The sequence below is a fragment of the Tupaia chinensis genome, unplaced genomic scaffold, assembly GCF_000334495.1.
Source record: "Tupaia chinensis unplaced genomic scaffold, TupChi_1.0 Scaffold000113_1, whole genome shotgun sequence".
Classification (NCBI taxonomy): Eukaryota; Metazoa; Chordata; class Mammalia; order Scandentia; family Tupaiidae; genus Tupaia; species Tupaia belangeri.
Window position 1 is genome coordinate 4,697,560 of NW_006159577.1, and position 15,535 is coordinate 4,713,094.

The 15,535-nt window shown below is 41.8% G+C and overlaps 1 protein-coding gene across 17 annotated transcripts in view; it reads right to left on the reverse strand.

The window, feature by feature from the left end:
• Window positions 1-15,535, reverse strand: part of LOC102480493 (deleted in malignant brain tumors 1 protein) — a 141,334-nt gene that overhangs the window by 55,482 nt on the left and 70,317 nt on the right. For 15 of the 17 annotated variants that reach the window (XM_027770115.1, XM_027770112.1, XM_027770111.1 and 12 more), the window contains 8 exons: window positions 14,344-14,382; window positions 12,339-12,377; window positions 11,478-11,801; window positions 10,481-10,510; window positions 9,643-9,681; window positions 7,298-7,327; window positions 6,654-6,680; window positions 316-345 (listed from right to left, as the gene is read on the reverse strand). The exons of 1 other annotated variant lie outside the window; for it this stretch is intronic. In XM_027770115.1, coding sequence (XP_027625916.1) covers window positions 316-345; window positions 6,654-6,680; window positions 7,298-7,327; window positions 9,643-9,681; window positions 10,481-10,510; window positions 11,478-11,801; window positions 12,339-12,377; window positions 14,344-14,382 — 558 coding nt within the window. The remainder of the gene's footprint in view (window positions 1-315; window positions 346-6,653; window positions 6,681-7,297; window positions 7,328-9,642; window positions 9,682-10,480; window positions 10,511-11,477; window positions 11,802-12,338; window positions 12,378-14,343; window positions 14,383-15,535) is intronic. One more of the 17 variants, XM_027770118.1, reaches the window with a different exon arrangement.

Here is a 15,535-nt window from a genome sequence, read left to right on the forward strand (position 1 = left end):
GGAAACAGACTTGGAACACTGAGATCCAGCAATGGCTGAAGCTCCAGATTAACCACCAAATATTCTAGATAACATTAGCAAGGAATTCTTTCACATTTTAGTAGACCTTGAGTTGGGTCCCTGTCACTTACAAATAGGTGTTCTAACCCTATTTATAAATCTCATTTAAAGTAAAATTCACAGCTACAGAGTGAAGGAAGTTCTCCACTATGGATGATGTTTAAAGCAAACAGAAGCTTCGCACACAACCCAGAATTTTTGCCCAGGCCTATTGACTACAGTGTTGAATCATTGTTCAAATCTAAAGATACTTACCATAGGAAGGAGTTGTTGTATGCCACCAATCTGGAAAGGAAAACAAGGCAGAATAAGAAAGGAGGGCAGTCTTATTCAAGAAGTCTTTGCCTACCTCGATCCCCAAAGCACAGTAATTCCAAAAATAGACAAGAGGGATTACAACAGATTAAGAAATTTCTACATGGCAAAAGACAGTAATTAGAGAATCAATAGTCCTTGGAATGGGAGAATATTTTTATAAACTATGCTTCAGACTGATAACCAGAATATACAGGGAATTCAAGTGGTTTACCCCCAAAAAAATGATCAACCCAATTAAAAGATGGGAAAATGAGCTGAATAAATATCTCTCTAAGGAAGATATACGAACAACAAAGAGGCATATGTAAAAATGCTAGGACTAGCAGTTAGCGTAATGGCTATGTTGCTGGACTCCCATGTAGCCGACCACAGTTTGAGTCCCAGACCCAGCAGCTTAAACTCACCCTGAGCATGTGTGTGCGTGCCCAAGATCCCGAGAGGAGAATGGAGGAGAAGGGATTGCAGCATAGCCATCTCCCCTGGGGGGTTATTTCTCGCTTTCTGTCTCTCTGTCTTTCTGGTGGGCACATGCACCCCCCAATACAAAAAACCTCACAAAAAAAAAAAAAAAAAAAAAAAAGAGAACTGATGTGTTGTGGGCAAAGCCCGAAAAACCTACATACACTAGAGACCGAAAGAAAGTGGGACCAGCAGATGACGTAATAGTTATGTAACTTGACTCTAACATGACTGACCACAGTTCAGATCCTGGACTCGGTGGCTTAAAACTCACAATGGGTGTATGTGTATGCATGCACCAAATCCCAAGACAAGACTAGACAAAAAGGGATTGTGGCATGGCTATCTCCCCTGGAAAGTGATTTCTCACTTTCTGTCTCTCCATGTCTGTCTATCCAGTGAAAATATGTACCCTACAGCAAAAATTTCTTTTTAAAACAAGAAATTAAAATCTCCCTAGAAAGCATTAATACCAGATTGGACCATGCAGAAGAAAGAATTTCTGACCTTGAAGACAAAGTCTCCAACACAGACCAAATCACCAAAAAGAATGAAAAAAAAACAACCAAAAACAAAAGGACAACATACAGGGAATTCTAGACACCATGAAATGCCCAAATATCCATATAATGGGTACTCCAGAAGGTGAAGAAACTGCTAAAGCCATGGAAAACCTCTGTATAAAATACTATACTATCTGAAAATTTTCCAAATATAGAGAAATGTGGAAAAATTCAGATGCAAGAAATAAAAAGAATCCCAAATAAAATCAACACAAAAGTCCTCTCCTATGGCACATCATAGCCAGATTGGTAAAAATTAAAGACAAAGACAATATTCTAAAAACGGCAAGGGAGAAATGTCGAATTACTTATAAAGGTTATTCCATTAGGCTTACATCAGACCTCTCAACTGAAACAATACAGGCAAGGAAATAATGGGAAGATGTATTCAAAACATTAAAAGAAAAACAATTTTGACCAATAATACTATATCCAGCAAGATTATTCTTCAAAGGGGAAAAACAAATAAAAGTATTCTCAGATAAGCAAAAACTGAAAGAATTCACCAATACTAAACCAGCTTTGCAGGAAGTACTTAAGGGAGTGTTGTATCAGGATAACTAAATAAACACATACAGAAATAAGAGAACAAAAACAACTGAGAAAGTGGCTAACAAAATGACAGGGATAAGTCCACAAATATCAATAATAACATTGAATGTTAATGGATTAAATCCCCTTAGGCTGGCTAAGTGTTTACAAAAACAGAAGCCATCTATATGCTGTTATAAGAAGCACACTTCGGGGGGCCAGCAGTTGGCGTAATGGCTATGTTGCTGGACTCCCATGTGGTCGATCACGGTTCAAGTTCCAGATCCAGTGGCTTAAACTCACATCGGGTGCACATGTGTGCATGCCCAAGGCCCCAAGAGGAAAATGGAGGAGATGAAGGAGAAGAGATTGCGGCATGGCCATCCCCCCTGGAGGAGTGATTTCTCGCTTTCTGTCTCTCTGTCTCTCTCTTTCTGGCAAGCACACATCCCCTGTAGCAAAAACCTCTCCAAAAAAATAATAAGAAAAAAAGAAACACACTTCACTGATAAAGGCATACATAGACTGAAAGTGAAGAGTTGGAAAAAGATATTCCATGCAATTAGAAACCAAAATAAGACTGGAGTTGGGATACTGATATCAGACAAACTAGACATAAGATGAAAGATGTAAGAAGAGACAAAGAAGGACATTGTATAGTACTAAAAGGACTTGTTCAAAAGGAAGACATAACACTTGTAAATATACACCCAACACTGGAGCACCTAAATGTATCAAAGAGAAACTGTTAGTTTCAAGGGACAGATAGATTGCAACACAGTAATTGTAGCAGATCTCAATACCTCACTGTCTCCTCTGAACAGATCATCTAGACAAAAAAATAAACAAAAATATACAAGACCTAAATGATATCATACATTATATGGCTTTGACAGACATCTACAGAGAATTTCACCCAACTACCATAAAAATATACATTTTTCTCACCACCACATGGAACATTCTGAAGATTGACCACATGATAGGGCACAAAACAAGCCTTTACAAATTCAAAACTATAGAAACTCTATCCAACATCTTTTCTGATGATGATGGAATCAAACTTGAAATCAACTACAGAAAAAGCCCTTGAAAATTCACAAACACATGGAAAGTAAACAATCTACTCCTGAATGACTTTACAACTACAGAAGAAATTAAGACTGAAATCAAAAGGTTCATAGAAACCAAGGATAATGAACAAACAAGTGTTTATAACCTGTGGGACACAGCAAAAGCAGTCATAAGAGGGAAGTTCATAGCAATTAGTGCCCACAAGAAAAAGCAGAACAGTGGCAAATGAGCAACCTAACAACACAACTCAGGGAACTGAAATAACAACAGCAATAAAAATTCCAGAAGGAACTCCAATACTCCTTAAACTATTTCTAAAACTTCAAAAGGAAGGAACCCTCCTAAATTCATTCTATGAAGCTTCCATCATCTTAATTCCAAAACTAGACAAGGACACAACCAAAAAAGAAAACTTCAGGTCCATAGGGATGCAAAATTTCTCAACAAGATAATAGCAAATTGTATTCAACAACGTATTAGAAAGATTATACACCATGACCAGATAGGCTTAATTCTAGGGATGCAAAGATGGTTTAACATATAAAAAACAATAAATGTAATATATCACATTAACAAAAAGAAAGATAAAAAACCATGTGATCATATCAACTGATGCAGAAAAGACATTCAATAAAATACAACATCCCTTCATGATTAAGAATTGAGAGCCTCCAAATAAACCCCAAAACATATAGCCAACTAATCCTTGACAAAGAGCACAAGACAACCCAGTGGGAAAAGAAAATATCTTCAGAATGGTGCAGGGAGAACTGAATATCTGCCTGCAGAAGAATGAAACTATATCCTTATCTCTCACTGCTAGCAAAAAATAACTCAAAACGTATTGAGGATCTAAACATAAAACTTCAAACTACAAAAATACTGGTGGAAAACTATTTTTGTGGTTTGGGAAGACTATTGGAAACCTTGGAGTCAGCAAAGACTTATTAAAGAAGAACTCCAAAACACAGGTAATAGTCCCAAAAATAGACAATGGTACTATTTTAGGCTGAGAAGCTTCTGCAAAGCAAAAGAAACAGTACGTAGAGTGAGAAGACAACCCTCAGAATGGGAGAATATATTTGCAAATTATACCTCAGATAAAGGACTCATAACCAGAATATACAGGGAACTCAAGCAGCTTATCCACAAAAAATATATATAATCAATATATCAAGGGAACTCAAGCAGCTTATCCACAAAAAATATATATAATCAATTCAATTAAAAGATGGGAAAATGAACCGAACAGACAATTCTCCAAAGAAAACATACAAATGACCCAAAAGTATATGAAAATATGCTTGACATCTCTTGTCATGGGAGAAATGCAAATCAAAACCACAATGATATACCACTTAACCCCAGTCAGAATGGCTAAAATTAAAAATAAATAAATAATGATAAGAGCTGGTGAGGCTGTGGTGATAAGGGAACTCTCCTACACTGTTGGTGGGAATGCAAATTAGTACAATCACTTTGGAGAATGACATGGAGATTCCTCAGAAACCTACAAATAGAACTACCATACAACCCAGTAATTCTACTTTTAGGTATTTACCCAAAGGATAGAAAAACACTTGCACATCTAGGTTTATTGTAGCATTATTTATAATCGCTAGGACATGGAATCAAACCGAATGGCCAAAAATACATGATTAGATTGAAAATACGTGACATATGTACTCTACAGAGAGACCCCGACATTTGATACAAAGTAGACGTATATGGAAGACTTAATGCTAAGCAAAGCAAGCCAGGCTATGAAAGACAGACTTTGTATGTTGTCACTCAATATATACTGATTATCTGTGCTCTATAGCAGAAACTGAAAGTTTGGGAGGTATAATAGCAGAGAGGACAACAGTAGATACTAGAGATAGTAAGGATAGGGGTAATACAAGGATGGGTAATAGGAGGAGAGAGGGAGGGGAACACGAGAAGAAAAAATTATGTTTAATTGACAAAAAAATGAAAAGCTGTTTGTTGATGATAATGTATACAGTAATGTTTTTGTCTTGACTGACATGCATAGTATTCATGCTGAGAAAAGCATTGTTATACACTGTAAAGATATACGTGATTGGGACCAGCAGTTAGCGTAATGGCTATGTCACTGGACTCCCATGTAGTCAACCGTGGTTTGAGTCCCAGACCTGGTGGCTTAAATTCATGCCAGGTGTGTGTGCGTGTCCAAGATCCCAAGAGGAGAATGGAGGAGAAGGGATTGCGGTGTGGCCGTCCCCCCTGGAGGGTGATTTCTCGCTTTCTGTCTGTCTCTCTCTTTCTCTCTCTGGCAAGCACACACGCCCTATAGCAAAAACCTCTCAAAAAAAAAAAAAAAGATATATGTGATTATATAATATATTCAACTACTGAGGTGTATTTCATTTTTGGTAAATTCTCTGTACAAGCTAAATGATATACAGTGAATATATAAAATATAGTAATTATTACAATTTAAAAATTTTTATAAGAAATCTAACATTTTCCTGCTGTGAATTAATTTAAACAGTACGAAGTAGTTACTATATTAATGCTTCAACTGTTAAATTAAACCTATCATGCTATAGAATCCTGTTAATTCAATTTATCCAGAATCCTTCACATCCTTGAAGTTTCCTCTTAATCACTTTCCTTCTGATGACTACAAGTTGGTATTAAATAGCAGACCAGATTTTGAGCCTAACTAGTTCCCCACATTTCTAAGTAGTCACCAACTTGGTTACCAATCTTAACTAGTTATCAATTTGGTCTTAGCTAATAACATACCTGATTATCCATCTTAATTAGTCATCATGTGGATCTTAACTGATAACCTGTCTGGTTACCTTTCTTAACTAGTCTTAGAGTTGTAGTTAACTAGTAGTCCACCAGGTTACTAATATTAACTAGTTGTTGAGTTGGTTTTAACTAGTAGCCTACCTGGTTACCAGTCCTAGCTAGTCACCAAGTTGATATTCAATAGCCTACCAGATTTGTACCTTAACTAGTTTCCTACATTTACCCTAAATAGGTGCCACCTTCATTAACTGTCTTAACTAGTCATTGAGTTGAACTTAAATAGTAACTTATCAGGTTATCAGTCTTAACTAGTTGTCATGTTGCACTTAACTAGTAGCCTATCTGGTTGTTAGCCCTAAATAGTCACATTGGTCTTAACTAGTAGCCTGCCTGGTTACCTTTATTAACTAGTCATAAAATGGAATTTAACTGCTTAGCAGGTTACTAACCTTAACTAGTTCTCTGAGTTTGGTCTAAATAGCTGCCACTCTGGTTAACAGTCCTAATCAGCAAGTTGGTATTTAGACGCCTACCTGGTTTCTAGGTTTAACTAATTCTGTATGTTTGTCCTAAAATAAGTGCCACCTTGGTTACCAGTTTACTAGTCATCATGCTAGTCTTAACTGGTAGTCAGTCTACTGCTCAGGAGACTTTGAACTGGGTTGCTGTCATGTGCATACAAGTGTCCCAACATATACTACTTTTTAAAGTAAAATTCACAACTACAGTACAAAGTTAAGGAATCCCTCCACATTGGATGAGGCATTGAGCAAACAGAAGTTTCATGCACAATCCAAGAATTTCCCCAGGCCTATTGACTAAAGTGTTGAATATGATACCTTGGCAGAATCTAAAGATGCTTACCATAGGGAGGAGTTGTATCCCACCAATCTGCAGAAAAAACAAGGCAGGATTAGAAAGGAGGGAGGTAAAGAATCAAGGTTGGATCTTGTGTCATATAACTGGGAACAGTAACAGAGGAGTCAGAGCAGCTCTGTGGCTAGGAAAGAAAGATATGTTTTCTAGAGAGCTGGCAAAGACCAAACTTAAGACTTTAAATGACTACAGCAAAGGCAATGAGGTGATGCAACAGTAAAAGGCACTCTCAATTCTCTCCTGACAGATCATATTTGGTAAAAACATTACTTTTTGTGTGGGGTCTATGAAATGAGAAAGCTCTGCTCTCTGCACTAAACTTCATCCATGTGCCTCTTGGCCCAGACAAGTTTTCCAGAAGCAGCAGCCCAGATTGAGCCTCCTTCTGCCATCAAAAGCACTCAGTGAGCAATCCAAGGCAGGGGCAGGAACAGTCTTATCCCACTGAAACAGATGAGAGAACCAGTGTGTTGTTGGCTCAGTTGGAAATATCTACAAATTCTAAAGGCTTGGGGAAAGTTCTGGAGCAGCAGAAAACCTCCACACTCCTGTCCTGTAGCTACTAGTTGAGGATTGTTGAGGTAAACATGGTGGGAGGAGACACTCATGAGTTAAGAAGCAGTGGGACTCACCTGGCCTCCGTGAGGTTGTGCTCTGGACAGCTGTGAAAAGAGAAGGTGACCAGATACATTACACAGAAGATGGTAAAACTGGAAAAAGGTGAAAGAAAATGAGCAAGATGAACATCCAGCCATCTATCTGAATCCACCACCATCCACAACCTCAGAAAGACAATCTTTGTTATGTGCCCTGACAGATCCTGTCCATTATTTCCAATGTCAAAGTGACTGACATGGTCTCTGAATGTGGCAACTGAGTTGTCACACACTAATCCTCTTCTTTGTGGTTTTCAGTGGAGCACTGAGTCAGCAATATGGAGAAGTCTAGCCCTTGGCCCAAGTCCTGTGTATGATCTTCCAGGCCTGACCACATCAATAATAAGATTTTGCCAGGCAGATCCGATGAGGCTAGTCATTTAAACACCAGATGTGGCTCAGTCGTACATTACAGCTGTTTGGAGGGAGGTGCAGTCAAGGACTCATGGCTCCTGAACATGGGCAAGTCAAACGGATACCCAGATCTGCCTTCCTAGCCCATGTGCTCATTCAGAGACTCCTCCCTTAATGAAAACCTCTTTGGCTGAAGACCCCCTTTACAACAAGAGCCTTTTGTTTGCTGCTCCTGCCAGTGACATGAAACTATCCCGAAACCCCCAAGGGCACTGTATCCACCTCATGCCACCCAGTACCAATCATGGGAGAAACATGACCCACAGCAAAGTCAGTGATTTTCTCTTCCATCTCTGGCTTATATGCCTCAGGTGAATAAAGGTTGTTTGTTATGTTCACATTGACTCATTGTCCTAAAAATCTACCTCAACAAGGAACAGCTTAAATAAACTGAAAAGAGAAAAAGGAAAAATACTTTTAGTGAGGGAATTAGAGTATAGAAAGAACAACTTTCCAAACAGACTACACATGAAGAAGAAAGCCCCAATGTCTGAGCAGATTACACCAGCATCTTCCCCATAGCCACAGTTATGAGAGAGTCAGCCATTGTGGGGCAGTTTCCCAGGTAGGACTCATGTCCTGAGCAGCGCACATCATCAAGGACAATTTGGCCTGAGCCTTGTCTAAATCAGCCATTTCCTGGGGCAGAGGTAGCCCAGCCACAGCTCAGCTCTCTGCAGAGCACATCAGCATCATTGGTGTCCCAGCTGTCATCACACATGATGCCCCAGAAGCCTTGGTACAGGACCTCCACTCAACCCTGACACCGGTCACCTTCATTAATTAGCCTCAGGGCCAAACTAGAATCATTTCCTGCCAGAGATACAATTATTTTTTATTTCATTTTGTGTTACAGCCTAGCTTGTATAGGTGGTGTGCAGCCAAGAACACTTCCTAGTGGTCAAATTTCCTCGAGGGTGTTAAAAGTCCACATTGAGAAATAGAAGCAGATCTCATTACCTTCCTAGACCGTGGGTGCCCTGTTCTGTAAGGGGCAAACCTCAGTCACCTCTTCCAATCTCGTTAGCATGCTCATGCCAAACCCAGGCTGAGGAAAAACCTTTTACTACAGGATGGCCTCACCTCTGCTCACTGCTATCCATTGGACTGAATCTGTCCCAGATGGTTGTCACATATCATACCCAGATGTTGTGTGGCTACTCTCCCACCTCCAGATCCAATGAAATTCACTATGTCTTGGGCCCAAACCCACATTGGATTCCACAGTGGACATAAGAACCCTTCATCTGTCTTTATATTGAGGTCTAGCACTTAGAGTATTTCCAACAACTAAGGTTAAAAGTCTCCTGGACAGGAAGTACATTTAAAAGAACAAGAGTTTCATCTTTACAAGAATGACAGGAACAGTGATGACATCTTTTTTTTTAACTAAGGATGTTTGAGTTATGGAGAAGCACCAATAGAGGTGAGAGGAATGTTCACCTCATTCGCACTCTGGGAACACACAGTTAGAGCTCCACAGAGAGAGACAGAAGGTCCAGACTGTGTCCCCATGATTCAGAGCTCACTGCCACCTACATGGTACTGGATGGGTTCTGGAAAGATGCCAGTGATATCAGGACCCTGGCCACAGAGCTGAAGGCATAGGCTCTCACACTCTTCCTGATGCTGCACCACATATCCTGAGAACCAGGTGAGGCCAATCCTGGGCTAGTCCAGAAGACCTGGACCAGAATCCCACTAGAGACAGAACAATAGCACCCTCCAAACCAACATTGGGTCAAGGGCTTGGCCCTCAGATAACTCAACTCCCCCTCTCTCACCCCAGTACATGATGCCATGGATAGGGAAAGGGCCCACTCTGAACCTCATGCTATCAATTTAAAATCAAAAGTTTATCCAGATGTAGAGAATAAGCTCCAGGGATAATTGATGGGATTATTTACCTGTTGTGGTAGTAGGTGAGGATGAGGTAGGCCACGTGTCTATAAATGGCAACAAAGAAAAAGGTTCAATGAGACTTCAAGGAAAAGGGGCCAGGAATAAACGGTTCTGTGAATCAGGCAGGTATCATGACAATGATCCCACTGCTGGATCTTAGCACATGCTGCCTTGGTGTCTGCATGAGTCTCCTGCTCAGCAAGCTTACCCATGGCACAAAGGCCCTGCAAGAGCTAAGACTAGCCCCTCCATCTCTAGGTCTGGGATGGTCCCTTTTCTGTTAGAAAACCTTTGCCCACTTCTTCCACACTTGGGACAAAAATGTTAGGGGGGCAAGGAGCCTACCAGGGGAGAATCAGAATAAATATTATTCACTTGACCCTGCATACTACCCTGTTTGTTTGAGACACAATCAGGCCTTGCAGAATCTGCAGGCATTTCAGTGAGTGAGGGATGGAGGTATCTGGCCTGCACTGACATTGCCTTCAACAGAAAGTCACAGGGTACCAATGGCACTTCTCAGAAAAGGCATGTCTCCTCTGAATATAAAAGGGCCAAAGTTCATTAAATATATGCCCATTTTACTGAACCTGCAAGACTTACCAATTCAAAGGCTTCCAAGTTATTGAATGAAAACTATGATGGATTGATGAGAAGACAAGTGCTTTCTGAATCCTACTGTCTATTCAAGAAGGACCTTTGCTGGGGGTCTCAGTTTCAGAGTGGCATAGTAAATTTCTGCCTAACATCTACAAACAGACACAAGGCTTTACAGAATTGGGGTAAGTAGTTGAGTGGGTGGAAAGAAAAGAAACATCCTCAGTAAGAATGCTGAGGACTCACCTGGTCTGAGTGTAGTCTGGGGCCGGACAGCTGTGAGGAAGAGAAGTCAGGTTAGACACAAAACACACAGATGCCCCACTGCAACCAAAGGCTGAAGTCATTCAGCTGATACTCTTCCTATGTTCACTAAGTGGATGCTGCCAGAGCCCACTATAAGTCCCTCAGTTTTCCAGGGAGCTGCCCCTGACAGCCCACTGCCATTCCTGCCTCTCTGTGTCTGAGGCCTCCTTTCCAAAAGAATAAAAGCCACTGCCCCACCAGAGACAGGCACAGTGGCCTTTGTATTCACACCGGGGAAGCTCAAACAGCGACCCTACACAAGGAGTTGAGGAAGACCCTGATGCTATGCCCTCGGATTGCAGAGTTGTACTGGATCTGAGGTTCTACATGGATTTTTAGAGATCATTTTTGAAATTAAGCTCCAATGTTCCCTGCATACCTGGCTCATCTGCACACACCATTATTCCCTACCTACCATCTTTACATCTTCACCTCACCTCTCTACCTCTCTTCTATCCCTTCAGGTATCATAAATGAACTGACATTTGAATCCTTTCCTATGCATCAGCGGCTGTGAACCTCAAGTAATATGGTCTTCAAGGAGAGGATATGACTTACCAGTCACATTCCTAATGGTGCAATCCCTAATAGGTATCCTCAGATAAATCTAGGGGTGGGGGTTGAAGGAATATTCCTGTAGCAGAAGGAAAGGCTCATTTCTGCGCTCAGCATACTGGACCCTGTATCTGAATACTGGTCCACCTGTTCCCTTCAAGACAATGTTGGGACACTGCTCACAGCACAGATGCATATACTGGGTATGCAGTATCTTCCACTAGGAAACCTGACTTTGTAACTCCAGGGCCAGTTACCCCATGCAAATTCCAGAACCACTGGATAACTAGCAGATGCTGGTTGTGAGCCCTGGTTTGAGAAAGATGCTTTCTCTGAATATAAGCTTTCCCCTTAATGAAGCCAAATGATCTTGGAAACCCACCTGAGCAGATGACACCAGCATCTTCACCGTGGTTACAGTTATGAGAGAGCCAGCCATTGTGAGGACAGTTCCACAGGTAAGACTCGTGTCCTGAGCAGCGCACATCATCAAGGACAATCGGGCCTGAGCCCTGACCGAACCGAGCATAACCTGGTGCAGAGGTAGCCCAGCCACAGCCCAGCTGCCTGCAGACCACATTGGCATCATTGGTGTCCCAGCTGTCATCACACACAGTGCCCCAGGAGCCTCGGTACAGGACCTCCACCCGGCCTTGACATCGGTCCCCTCCATTCACCAGCCTCAGGGCCAAACCTGCATCAGTTCCTAGAGAGCACACAGTTATTTCTCAATGCATTTTTGGTAATTTTAAGAATGTGATGGTTGGGTGCACCCAGAACCACTTGCCATAGGCCAAACCCCCACTTTTGTGTTCAATTCCACACAGGGAAATGTTACGGGATATTCTTTTCTGGGACATGGGTGCCTTGTTCTATGAGGGGTGCACTTCTGATTCTTGGCACTTCCAACATCTTAAGGAGGCTGGGGCAGGTCCAGGCTCAGCAGGAGTCTTTGACCCCATGATTACCCTGCTGTGCTCACTCCTCCACCCTGAATCAAAACCCCCCAGACAAGGGCCAATTATGCCACTTCTCTCTCCTCATTTTGCAAATGGCTATGGTCTAGAGATGAATACTGAGGACATGACCTCCAGAAACTGGACCCATACCCACACAATCACACGTGGAAAGTTTACTGAAAGTTGATCTGACACTTGTAATCCCCAGTTCTCTCCTGTTATCAACCCTAAACCCCGAGGACATGGATTTCTATCTCCGATAGAGACTGTGTGAGGGAAGTTACCTGGTAATTCTGTGGATGATTGTGTGGTGAGTGATGATGCTGCAGGAAACAGAGAAAACAAAGTGAGTCTCTGTGGAGCCAACAGATGGCGAATTGACTATGTTGTTGAACTCCCATGTAGTTGACTGCGGTTCAAGTATCATACCTGGTAGATTAAACTCACACTGGGTGCATGTGTGTGTGTGCCCAAGATCCTGAGAGAAGAATGGAAGTGAAGGGATTGCGGCATGGCCATCGCCCCTGGGGGGGGTGATTTCTCACTTTCTGTCTCTCTGTCCTTCTGTCGGGTACATGTGCCCTATAGCAAAAACCTCTCGAAAAAAATTAAAAAAAGAAAAAAGAAAACAAAACAAAAAAGGAAGTGTGCCTCTCTTGAGTAGGCACTCATCATTTCCTAAGACCCTGGAAAATTAAATTTTTGTTTAATTAAAAGGTGAAATTATCACACAGTTGTCTCCACAATCTCAGATAATGTGACATTTTCTTAAGTAGAGAGCCTATATTTTGTTCCTTAAAGTTGCTATAGCCTGGTACCCACATGAGACTTCCCAGGTCTCTCTGTTTTTGCCATCTGTGAGTGGCCAACAAACAGTGGCTAGTCAGAGGGCCCAGTGAGAGACCTAAATCTGTATTTGATGTCACAGAGCTTGATCTACAGGATCCCACCAGCATGTCTACCTTTTGTTTTTTCTTTTTTGGGGGAGGTTTTTGCTATAGGGTGCATGCACTCGCCAGAAAGACAGAGAGACAGAAAGGGAGCAATCACCCCCCAGGGGATTGGCCATAGCGCAATCCCATCTCCTCCATTCTACTCTCGGGATCTTGAGCATGCATGCACACGCGCTCGTCATGAGTTTAAGCCACTGCATCTAGGACTCGAACCGCAGTCGACTACATGGGAATTCAGCGACATTATGCTTACAGCTGGTCCCATGTCTACCTTTCTTAAGGAGGTCCTACTCGAGTCACTGGGAAATCACTTGTGATGAAAGCCAAATGGAATAAGCCCTGCTAGAGGCACTTCCCTTCTCCTTTAGTGAAATTAGGAGCTGGCTGTCTGGGGGCAAAATTTCACTTACAGGCTTCTTTTGATTTTGCTCCCATCACATTTTAAAATGGAATCTAAATGCCTGGTCAGATGTGCTTGCCTCTCTTTACTTGTAATTTGCATTTTTTCCCCCTGACTGCTAAATGCTTTTCAGGATTAGAACCTACAGTCTATGAGGTTTGTGATATGCCCTATTACTAATGTTGCCAGTACTTGTATTGAACCCCACATTTTGCTAAGTTCATCATACATTTCCATTTCTTTGGTCCTTACCTCGACATTCATTTTCAGAGCCCACAATGCAACTATCAGAAACCCAGGGCTCAAAAAAAGTAGAGAAAGAGTCTGAGGTTTTAAAACCTCTCAAATTCAGTGTCCTAACAGGATTAGTGAAACCTCACAGGCTACTCAAAAACACGTGGAAGAGGATTATAGCTGAGCAACTGCAGGAGAATCTCACTGGAGACAAGTAACAAGCCCCTTCATTTTAACATCATCTAAGCATTTGGTTTACAGAGACTCTAATGTCCCACAACCCTGTGCAGATGCCCAAACCACATGGGAATGCAGAAGGAATGGACTACTCAAAGCCTCACCCTTTTTTATTTTTTTTTGGAGAGGTTTTTGCTATAGGGGGCAGACGCTCGCCAAAATGACAGAGACAAAGAGACAGAAAACGAGAAATCACCCCTCAGGGTGGATGGCCATGCCATAATTCCTTCTTCTCCATTCTCATTTCAGGATCTTGAGCACACACACACACACACACACACACACACACACACACACGGCTTGAGTTTACGCTACTGGGTCCGGGACTCATACCATAGTCGACTATGTGGGAGTCCAGTGACATGGCCATTATGCCAACTGCTGGTCCCCACCCTATCATTTTTACACCCAAAGTACATCTAAAGGTGGACAAAAGCACCAGGGAGGGTTTGTAGGATTATTTACCTGTTGGTGGTGGAGATGAGAATGTGATAGCCCACGGTCCTGTAAATAGCAATGATGAGAAAGGCTTGAATTAGAATTCAAGAGAAAAAGGCCAAGAAGAAAGATTCTCTGAATCAGGCAATGATAACAATCAACGATAACCACAAAGGTACATCCGGAACAAAATGGTGCTTATACAATATGGCAATTGATCGGTACTGCCAAGCTGGGGTGGGAGTCAAAGCAATTTCAGAAAAGGGATGTCAGTGGAGTGGCTTCATTGCTGGACCAGGTGGCCTCTGCCACCTGACATTCAAAAGCTCTTTCTCTAGAAGATGGAAAAAGCCTATGGAGACAGAATCTCCTATCACCCGTGGGACAGAGAAGGGATCATGTGTACTACAGAAATAAGGAGAGTCACCAGCCAGGCAAAGTCCAAACAGTAACCTGTCATTTCCTGAGGAGATAAGAGCCACAAAGACCACTTATGGGCCTGCAACTATGACTCTCATCAGAAATCATTTCATTCCCACTCCTTCCCACCCCACAGTATATGAAGATTGCTCTTCTCACCTTACTCAAGACACTTCTGGACTTTACTTGACTTCCTCAATGAGAATGACCCTAGAGCAGAACCTTTTACCCCCAGCAGCTCTCAATAGCTGAGTATGATCTAAATACATGCCAGCTAGGAGGCTAGAACAGCTCTCTCCCAATTAAGGCTATCAAGCATGTCAATCTAATCTATGAGGGCAGCACAGTTGTCATCATTAACCAATTCCAGAATTACCTGGGAAAGGTTTATACTCCTTTTGTAAGTTTCACAAACTTACCAAAAAAGGCATAATATTTGCTCAGAAAAAAATGGATCAATTAAAATGCCACGAGATTCACATAGAGCAGGTGAGGATAGGTACTAAAAAGTTAATGGCAAGACAAAATAAAATTGGACATAGGTATAATACGGAGCAGCTGTCAATAAACTCAGAGTGAACTAACTCGTGATTTGGAAGGAAAAGTGGAATATGACACTGATATCTTTGGGCTGTGACAATACTACCACAAAAAAATGTAAGTCAAAGGTAAATGGCCCAGAGCTTCATTAGGGAGCTTAAGCCTGGATAGACACCCCACTACTTGAGCATCCAACACCTGTCGCACAAGCACCAACTGTCTAAGGGAGAGCACCAGTTTCCATACTCTGAGTCAAAAG